The sequence below is a fragment of the Oryctolagus cuniculus genome, chromosome 18 (genome assembly GCF_051225735.1).
Source record: "Oryctolagus cuniculus isolate XC-2025 breed Fujian yellow rabbit chromosome 18, ASM5122573v1, whole genome shotgun sequence".
In the NCBI taxonomy this organism is placed as follows: Eukaryota; Metazoa; Chordata; class Mammalia; order Lagomorpha; family Leporidae; genus Oryctolagus; species Oryctolagus cuniculus.
The window spans coordinates 20604179-20614176 of NC_142884.1; the positions used below are offsets into that span (position 1 = coordinate 20604179).

The 9998-nt window shown below is 55.9% G+C and overlaps 1 protein-coding gene across 2 annotated transcripts; it reads left to right on the forward strand.

The window, feature by feature from the left end:
• Nucleotides 1–262: 262 nt before the first annotated feature.
• Nucleotides 263–9489, forward strand: ZBTB32 (zinc finger and BTB domain containing 32). Of its 2 annotated transcripts, XM_070062468.2 has the most exons (6): nucleotides 6030–6132; nucleotides 7135–8090; nucleotides 8287–8360; nucleotides 8451–8519; nucleotides 8641–8805; nucleotides 8919–9489. In XM_070062468.2, exons 2-6 carry the CDS (start codon nucleotides 7234–7236, stop codon nucleotides 9218–9220), a joined length of 1467 nt encoding a protein of 488 aa, XP_069918569.1. In that variant the 5' UTR covers nucleotides 6030–6132; nucleotides 7135–7233; the 3' UTR covers nucleotides 9221–9489. The 2 variants fall into 2 exon arrangements, with proteins under 2 accessions (XP_051692034.1, XP_069918569.1); XM_051836074.3 differs by lacking the exons at nucleotides 6030–6132; nucleotides 7135–8090 and adding an exon at nucleotides 263–749.
• The last annotated feature ends 509 nt before the right edge of the window (nucleotides 9490–9998 follow it).

Genomic DNA, 9998 nt, shown 5'->3' on the forward strand with positions numbered 1-9998 from the left:
TCACTCCCCAGAGAGACAGAGGTCTCTCACCCGCGGATCTCTCACTCCCCAGAGGGCCGCCAAGACCAGGCCGAAGCCGGGAGCTTCATCCTGGTCTCTGATGCTTTGCCAGGCCACTTAGCAAAGAGCTGGGTTGGAAGTGGGGCAGCCGGGACAGGAACCCACGCCCAGGCAAGATGCCAACGTCGCAGGCGGCTTTACCCACTACGCCACAACGCCGACCCGGGGCGAGAGTGTTTAAAAGGACAGCGACTCAGGGCTGGCACCCCTGTGCTCCTGCTGAGGCGGCCTCCTAGGCTATTCAAGCGCAGGGGTTCGGGGCCCTGCCTCTCCATAGAGTAGGGGGGAAAGGGCCATTCCGCAGCCAGTCAGCATTTGGGGTGGGCTAGGAAACCGATGAGACCTCGGCGATGGAGGCCCGAAGCCTTAGTTCGCGACCCAATCAGACGCAAGGCCCCACTGTACCCAAAGGCTCGGGCTCAGCAGCCCGAGGTGGATCGGAGGAAGCGGCTGTCCCAAGAGCCTCTGGGGCTGCTCGGCGCGCATTGGACAGGAAGGAGCGCGCGGCCACCGCTGCAGCCAATCAGCGGCCGCCTCGGGAGCCGGGCGCAACGAACGAGGCTTTGCACGTGGCCCGGCGGTGCCCGGTGGCCTTGCGCCACTCCCCCCCACCCTCCAACGGCCACTGGGGCTTGCGCTGCCCCCAGTGTCCGGAGGCTGAATGGGGAGGAGGATCGGGGTCTGACCTGGTGAGTACCATGGCTTTTTCTTACTCGTTTTCTTCGGGCTTGGGCCTGGCTTGGGCAAGCTGGGGCCCAGGTGCCCAGGTGGCTGCAGTGGACGGTCTGGAAGGTGTGGACTGAGGTCTGTAGGCCCTGGGTCCTTTCTCTGCCCCGGAGAGGGGGCTCCTGGGTTCCTTTGGACCTCGGTGGGGCGGAAGCCAAGGCAGCACTGACTCTGAGCTGGTCCGTGGCCCCTGAGGCCAGCATGAACTGGTAGGGTGTTCTGGGGGAAGTTGGAGACTCCAAAGAAATGGAGTCTTTGGCCATGAGCTCTGGCCTCTGGACACTGAGAGGGCTGCCTGGAGTCGCTGGGTTGAGCCTGATCTGATGACGGAGCAGAGAGGCCTTTGGCTTTGTGGAGGTTATAGGGGGTCAGGCCAAGGGATGAAACTCGTGTACCCTTGGGAGGTTTCCTGGGGTCTTTGGATCCAGCCCGGGCTGGGAGTGAATGTTGGAGAGTCTGAAAGTCCGCTGGGACGTTTTCAGAGTCATTGCATCCAGGCCACCTCTGGAAGATGTGTTTGCAAAGGCGTCTGGGGGATTGCTGGGTTTCAGGTTGAGGTGCTCATGGCAGATTTTCAGTATTGGGTCCAGGGTGAACAACACGGCTAGGAACTTAGGCCAGCAGTCTTCTCTGGACATGCTGGGGTGGAAGTGTCTAACTCCCAGGCAAGCGTTGTGCCCTGTATTGAATGTATTTGTCCCGTGGTGGCTCTAGACAGAACTGAGTTGTGTTTGTGGCTTCCAGACTCTCTGTCCTCACTCTTCCCCACGCCCTTTCTGGTCATTCCCAGAAGACAGCAGGCATGGGACAGGGGCGCTGGAGAGATGAACGTTGTACTGGCACACTGGAAGAGGTCTGTGAGATGTTCTGCTCTTTAGGAAATCACCCAGGTTGTCTTTACTTGTGACTTTTATATGATCTTTTAAATTAATATTTCAAAGGCAGAGAAAGAGAGAGATTTCATTTACTGGTTCACTCCCCCAAATGCCTGCAACAGCCAGGGACAGGGCTAGGCCAAAGCTGGGAGCTGGGGATTCAATCTGTGTCTCAGAGACCCAAGTATTTGAGCCATCACCGGCTGCCTCCCAGAGTGCGCACTGGCAGGAAGCTGGAATTAAAAGTAGAGTAGGACTTGAACTCAACACTCTGAAATGTTATGCAAGCATCCCAAGTGGTGTTTTAACTGCTAGAGCAAACACCCGTCCTTTTCTATGATCTTTTTATACTCACGGAGCTGGGTGTTGATATCTAATTTCACTCAGCTGTTCAATAGCATTAAAGCTTTCAGGGGACTATCATGTACACACACAGTTCTTAAACCAGGGGAGGGTAGGAGGTGCTGGGGGTAATGAGTGGGCATCAGATGTCTGTGAGCTCCTGGAAATCATAAGAAAAAATGTATGCATGTGTGTATTTAGGGAAGCTGGGGAGGCCACAAGGAGCTACAAGGATCAGTGAGAAGGACTCTTTACACAGTCCAGGGTGGGCTTCTGAGGACTCTGAATCCCTAATTACTCAATCCTATGCACAACGGTTTGGGCATCTGCAATTTTCTACAAACATGGTTGGTCCCTTGTCTTACATTCTCAGCCAGATGGTGATCCCCTAAGAGGTTAAGAACCATTGGGGCCGGCGCCACGGCTCACGAGGCTAACCCTCCGCCTGTGGTGCCAGCCCCCGGGGTTCTAGTCCCGGTTGCTCCTCTTCCAGTCCAGCTGTCTGCTGTGGCCCGGGAGGGCAGTGGAGGATGGCCCAGGTCCTTAGGCCCTGCACCCGCATGGGAGACCAGGAGGAAGCACCTGGCTCCTGGCTTCAGATCTGCGCAGCTCACCGGCCGTAGTGGCCACTTGGCGGGGGTGAACCAACGGAAAAAGGAAGACCTTTCTCTCTGTCTCTCTCTCTCTCACTGTCCAACTCTGCCTGTCAAAAAAAAAAAAAAAATGGAATTAGGTAGTGTTCTTTGTTATTTATGGGGCCTGGCCAGACTATAAGTGGAGACTTCTCTTTTTCTTCCCACACCCACTGTTTGCTCGCATTTGTAGGGGTGTCACATACTACCCTGCATATCCAAAATTCAGTCTGTATGCCCTTCACACACAATCAGAGCTTAGGGTGTGTACCTTAGCCTACCCTCAAGAATATATACCTGGAGTTGAGCCCTGAGTAGGTCTTGGAAGTGAACTCAGTCATTTGGTCCACAAAATCCAGGGTTCTGGGTTCCTGGAGAATGGTCTAGAAGTGTGTTTGTGAGTAGCCTTGCAGTTTCCAGGTGGGCACTTTCTAAATAAATACTCTTGGAAACCTCATCCCATAAGGATAGTGTGGAGCCCTTTGTCCAGATTTAAGTCAATTCTAGCATTTAGTCCTGGTCTTGACACAGCCCCTATGAGGAGTCTGAGGGTCTTGGAGAAGGTAGCCCCACATTAAGGCTCAAGAAAAGGGCCATCCTTGTTGATGCAGTGGAACCTGCTTCTGACTCCCCCTCAATTCACAAAATGTCTGCTATGACAAGGTCTCTATGACGTAGATTTAGCTCACCTGAATACGACATAGCTGGCTCTTGGGTTATGTACAGCATAGGTTTAAGATAGAACTAATTCACCCTGTGCTATGTCTTCCCTGGTCTGTGTTGGATGTACTTAACTACAAGGATTGTTCATGTAAGATTCGAATCAATATAAAATCAATATAAAATGCTCTTAATTTATAAAAAGAGCTGTGCTTCTGGGAAGAATCTTTTAAACATAATTTTCCTTATTTGAATCTTGTTCAGCTTGGCTTGTGGAGAGGGCTCAATATTTAAAATAAATGAGATAAAGGGAGAATATTTTTGTAAAATAAATAGTCACCTGGTTCATTCTAATGGTCTAACTCTTAATGTTTAGGTGCTATCAATATTCGCATTGCTGTGTTGACATTGCACACAGAGCTGGGTTGTACCTGGAGGAGCTCATGACACACAGCTTGCTGGGAAGCTCTGACCTTGCAGTTGGAGCACTTCACACAGTCCCCCTTACTACTACTACTTCTTTCCAGGAAGAAGAAGAAACACAAGATTTCAAAAATCTTATTATTACTGAGCACGGTAGAGGGCTGTCAGGCAGAAGTCAGATCTCCAAAAAAATCCCTGTTGCAGTTATGGGCCACCTAATCTCTCCTGCCCACTCTACCCTCTGGGATGCAGGATGTGTTCTGACCTGTGGTTTCTACCCAGGCTAGTCAACTCTTGAAAATGATTCCTACCACGTCAGCCTGGGAAATAGAAGGTGGACCAGGTTTCTGAGACCAGGGAGGGGAGCTCTTTCAGGAACACCAACAGTCAGCAGTGTCCCTACCCTTCCACACCAAAAGTGCTGCTTCTGCTGCCACTGCTCAGTGCATGATGGCCAGGCTGCAGTTGCACTGTCGAGCATGTCAGGAGAGGCTAAAGAAAGGAGTAGAGTCACCAGCACACGGGCTGAGGCACAGAGGGCCCTGCAGAGAGCTCTAAAGAGGCGGTTTCTAAGGGGGATACCCTTAGGTGGGGTAGACACCAAGTGGGAGGCAGGATGGGGTTTCCCATTCTTGGGGGCTTTTGTTCACTGAACAGGGAGTCCCCTTGCCCTTTTCCCTCCCTTTTGGGTTCCCCGACAGCCCACTGACTCCAGCAACTGCACTTTGCTTCGAGAGTATGCTGCCCTTCGCGCAGTCTGCGCCTCTCTTGATCATCAACAGGCAAACCACACCAGTGGGGGAGCTGAGTCACAGGCACATGGTGTAGGGCCGGGAGGGGATGGGGACCACACTGCACTGGGTGATGTAACTTTCAGATCCCTGTCCCTTTACTTTCCTTGGAGCCTGTCCTTCCTGGCATTCCTCACTACTTGTGTTTAGGGGTTGTGTATGTCTGTGTTGGAGGAAGGCTGTTTCCCTCTGTTTACATACATATTAGAGGGATGGATGATTTATGTATTTGATACAGGTGTCTACTGTGTCACTGGGTGTGGTGATGTGCGTTAGAATGCTCAGAAATGGAAAAAATTAGCATTCACAGTAGCAGATGAATACAGCTTGCCCATTTGCATTTTCCCTTTCACTCTGACTCATTGCCCCTCTCCCCACTCTGTTGCCCCTCTACCAGCCTCACCCACCACACACCCTGTCGGATCTAGGAAGGATCATCACCTGCCTATACCCAAGTTAGATGGGAGGAAAAGCAGCGGGTCTGAAAGGCGACAGGAGGCGGGTCTGAGGACGCGGGAGTCCTAAGCCACAGGGAGGAACGGTGGCTTAGAGACGCAGTATTTGGATGTAGGAAGGGACCAGGACGTAGGGAAGAGGGCTAGGAGGAATCAAGCTGTCTGTCAGAGGCAGCCTGGCACTGCTTTCCAGTCACTTAGTACACATGCGTGACACACATAACATGATCGACATGTGTTAAACGAAGGGATACTCTCCTCCATTCTTAGGGATAACGGGATAGTAAGAGACAGAATCTCTCCGACCTCATTGCTTCCGCAGGTTAAAGAGTGCTAAAGTGTGAAAAGAGGGGAAGTCTCTGGGGACCCTGACCCCTTCGGCAGGAAGTGAAAGGAACTCCTGAGTCCTAATTTCAGAGAAAAGCCATTTGTCATCAGCCCAAGAAATGGAGGTTTTCTCTTCGAAGACCACCGCAGGCCCTTCCTGGGGTTGCCCCTCTGAGAGCTTGATGGGAGGATCTGAGTCACTCACACACCCTGTCCTCAGTGGTGGCCCAGATGACAAGGGGTCATCCTACAGAGCAAGGGAGGCTTCTTAGTACCAAGCCAGGGGAGGGGGCACACGCTTTGGCATTCCTATTCCCTCTCCTGGGAACCTGATGTTTCCGCCCTTTTCGCTTCTGAGGCCACAGAAACAGCTATTGGCCTAATTAGAGCTGTACTGTCACCCTTAAGAAACGGCACTACCATCAGAATGTTGCTGTGACCTGAGAGAGCACACCTGAATTCATCGTGGCATTTCACCTTTACTCCGGCCTCTAACAGGGGTAACTGGGCGGCCTGCCCAGGGTCACTCAGCTAGTAGCGGCAGAGGTGAGAAGAGGCTCCAATGCACCTCTCACTATTCCAAAGTTCTTTTTGCCACAGCTACATTTCTTTGACTCTAGGCAGTTCACAAATGCAGTAGAGGGGCTGTCTTTTTTTGCACTTAGAGCCGGGGATATAAAGCCACACCCCATCGGGGGACTGTGGCAGACTGATGCTTGGGACATCCAATGGAGGACTGTGAGCTCAGGGGCGGGACTAGCTCCTCCGGGGGAGGGGGACCTGCAGGAGCCCCAACAGTTCAGAGCATGCGGCGTCAGTGTCGAGGAGGCAGCTGCAACTGGTGAGTGGTTGCTTCTCCCCAGACGAGGCTTTCCTCCCATCACTGCCCTTGCTGTCCACTCCCTGCCACCTGCAGCCCCTCACTGAGGTGTCCCTGAGGGTCCTCCCCCACAGTGGCACTGTACCGGGGACTGGGCCTGCTGGGAGCAAAGGTGCTCAGGTTCTTTCTCTTTGTATCTGGGTTTCTAGTTCTCTTCTTAAAAGCCAATGTGGTCATTTTGATGTGTGACAAGCTCCCGCCTTGTTGGGTTCTGTCTTCTGTTCTTTACTTTTTCGCTTATGAAAAACAAAATTAAACCATCTCTTTATGCTAATCCTGAGAGGAAACAGCCTGGCTCCTCAGTGTCTCCATGCCCTCTCCTCCCACTTTCTCAGAGCTCAATGCTTTCGCTGAAGTCTCCCTCCCTCCCTCCTTACCAGGCCAGCAGCCTCTCTCCCCGGCTCTGCACCGCCCTTGTCAGATGCAACTGGTCTCAGTCCTTCTGTGAGGGTGTGCTTGAGTGTCCATCTCAGGCCCTGCAGCCCGGCCCATCTTGTCCTCTCTCTCTCTCAGGCATGATGATGGGCTTGTGGAGGGAGGACCCACTAGCTTTCTAAGCTCTCCCCTGAAGCTATGTCCTGCTCCATCTTTGTTGCTGGGCTTTTGTGCTGATGCCTTTGGAATGAGGGGCGCCTGGCCTGCTCGGTGGTCTTGCCCACAGCGGGACCCCTGGGGAGCAGTTTCATTTTCTTTAAGTCAGAGATTGCCAGCTGGCGGGCCCTCCTATACCTGTTCTGAACACACTGCTTGGTATTTGCATTAATGGCCTGCCTCTTGCTCTTTAAGTCCTGAATTGGATCTTTTTTTTCCATTTTCCCACCTTTCTGGCTCCACCCCTGGCTTCTGTTGATTCTAGACGAGCTCAGGTCCTCTCTTGGGTTAGTTTATTTGCTGCATTCAGGACAGAGCTTCGATGTAGGACCAGCAACCGGCAACTCACTCTTTCTCCACTCCCCTCCACAGGCTTGAGAACATGCTGCTCCTCCTTCCCCACTCCGCCACGGAGCCCTCGCTGTGGCCTGCCTCTCAGAGCCTCTGACACTGGTACCCAGGCAAGGCACGATGCCCCAGCCGCCCCCAAGACTGATTAGCCCCTACGGCTCTGATCGGCTGGTACGGCTGGCAGCCAGGCTCCGGCCAGCACTGTGTGACACCCTGATCACGGTAGGGGGCCGGGAGTTCCCTGCCCACAGCCTGGTGCTAGCAGGCGTGAGCCAGCAGCTGTGCCGAAGGGGCCAGTGGGCTCTGGCAGAAGGTGTCAGCTCTTCCACCTTTGCCCACCTTCTGAGCTTTGTTTATGGGGAGAGCGTGGAGCTTCAGTCTCGGGAGCTAGGGCCCCTTGAGGAGGCAGCCAAGGCCCTGGGGGTACAGGCCCTGGAAGAGGCATGCAGGAGGGCTCAGAGGGATAGGGCTAAAGAAGAACTGGACCTAGGGCTAAAGAAACAGGAGGAGGAGCAGGAGAAACCCACAGGGGGCTCTGGGAGAGGACTGGGAGGCCTCGAAGAGAATCAGGAACCGGAGAGCTTTAGAACTGCCGGGCGCGATCCGGAGACACTGCACAAGCACAAGTCACCAGGAGCCAGTCCCGAGAGGACAGAGGCAGGGCGCGGAGGGCAGTGGGCGCAGATGGGATCTGAGGAGGAGAGACGCAGCCGATGCCCTCGTGGCCAGGAGCAAGGAGTGGTGGCGTGGGTGAGGCAGAGTCCAAGGGGCTCTGAAGAAAGGCTGTGGGAGTTCCCTGGCCCCCTTCCCCCACCAGGTTCTCTCCAAACCAGCGACCTCCCCAGGCCCTGGTGGGCGGAGGCCCCGTGGCTGAGGGAGGGCCAGCCTGCCCTCTGGACCTCGCTGTCGTGGCCGCCCTTCTCCCATAGCACCCCCAGCACGGGAGCCTGGCAGAAGGTCTGGCCTCTGCACCAGAGGTGAGTCCAAGGCCAAGGGAAGACCTCCAGGCTGGGAGGAGGTGGCCATGACGGGTGGAAGGGCACTCTGTGTCTTCTCTCTGCTGTGCGTTTCCCGAGCTCCCACCACAGGGAAGCCAAAGCCTGGCCCTGAGGAGGGCTCAGGGAAAGGGCCAGGGTTTACTGAGGCCATAACCTCTTCCCTACACCTCCCCAGGGTCCCACTGTCCCTGAACCCCCGCAAAGGGCTCTGTAGTCAGAACCAGCTGGCCTCCTCCAGCCCCACCCCAGGTAAGCCCCCCACTGTCCCATACGCACCCTACGGCACCCTACGTCCTGGGCTCCCAGGGCCAGCCTGAGCACTCACTTGGCTCCTTTCAGGTTCCCTCCCTCAGGGCCCTGCACAGCTCAGCCCTGGGGAGACGGAAGAGTCCCAGCAGGGGCACACAGGTGAGTAGGGTGAAGGCACTTTTGCTCCAGCCGGGCTGTAGCCCGACTTCTTGTTGGGTTTCCAGTGATTCCGCTGGGCGATCCCTGGCCCTGCCCTGCTTTGACGTCTCTGTCCCCACAGGCGCACTTGCAACCTGCATGGATCAGGAGGTCACTGCAGGTCACCCATTTCGCCAACGCCCTCCCCCACCCCCTCCTGCCCGGTCTCGGCCCTATTCTTGCGCTGTCTGTGGAAAGAGATTTTCACTCAAGCATCAGATGGAGACGCACCACCGAGTGCACACAGGTACAGGTGCCCAGCCCTGTGTGCACCGCCTGGCTTCTGCGCAGTTCCCTCGTGGACTGATCTACCCCCAGCCTGGCCAGGCTTCACCCCTTCTTCCTTCCGCCTGCCCTTAGGAGAGAAGCCCTTCTCCTGTGGCCTCTGTCCTCAGCGCTCCAGGGATTTCTCAGCCATGACCAAGCACCTGCGGACGCACGGGGCAGCTCCCTACCGCTGCCCTCTGTGCGGGGCGGGCTGCCCCAGCCTGGCCTCCATGCAGGCGCACATGCGCAGCCACTCGCCCAGCCAGCTCCCTCCCGGATGGACCATTCGCTCCACCTTCCTCTACTCCTCCTCTTCCTCCTCCTCCTCCTCGAGGCCGCCCCGGGCCTCGACCTCTCCCTGTGGTCCTTCCTCCACCGCCCGACAAGCTGTTTGAAGTTTCTTTGGTCTTAGCCAGGAGTCCAACTAAAGAATGAATGGCGGGTAGGCTCCGCTTCTGCCCCGGCACCGCTGCCGCGTAGGTCTAGCAAATTCCGCTCCAGACACGCTGCAGGAAGGGCGCCGAGCGCGCTTTCCCTGAAGTCCTCGGGTCGCACCCCTGTCGGGTGAACTGAAGCCTGCAAGAGCGAAGGTTAACTGTATGAGGATTGTCGGCTGCATCACCATAATAAAGAGTTTCCTGTGCTTTTCGCTCTGGGCAAGAAAGCAGCGTCCTGACTTCAGTCTGTGCGCCGGCGTTCTCAGCCTTGCCCCGGTCCTGTAGCGGCCCCTGGTGGCCACGGCCGCTGTCCAGCAGGGCGCACGCTGCCTCCATCGCCAGGCCTCCCCGCCTGCCCCCAAAGGCAGTCACCCCGAGGACTTAGTGTGCCGGAAAACTTCGAGGCAGGCCCTGGGAGTGTGGGGCCGTGAGCCCCCAAGTCACTGGCCCCTTCCACAGCCATCCTCGGCGCGCGAGTCTGATTTGTAGGCGCCCGGCCAGAGGCCGGAGACGACCGCATTGCTCTAGCCCCGATAACGTCAGTCAGCTCCTCTCCCTGAGAACAAGGGTTTCAAGACCACGGGCTCGCCAGCGTCTTCTCTGCACACCGTGCGCAAGGGCCGCCGCGTTGCGCCAGGAACTGAGACTAGCCCTTTGCAGCCGCCCACTCGTGCTCGCACGCCTCAGCGGCGAACTTCATTTCCCAGAGTCTTCCGGGTTCCCAAGGGCCGAAGCG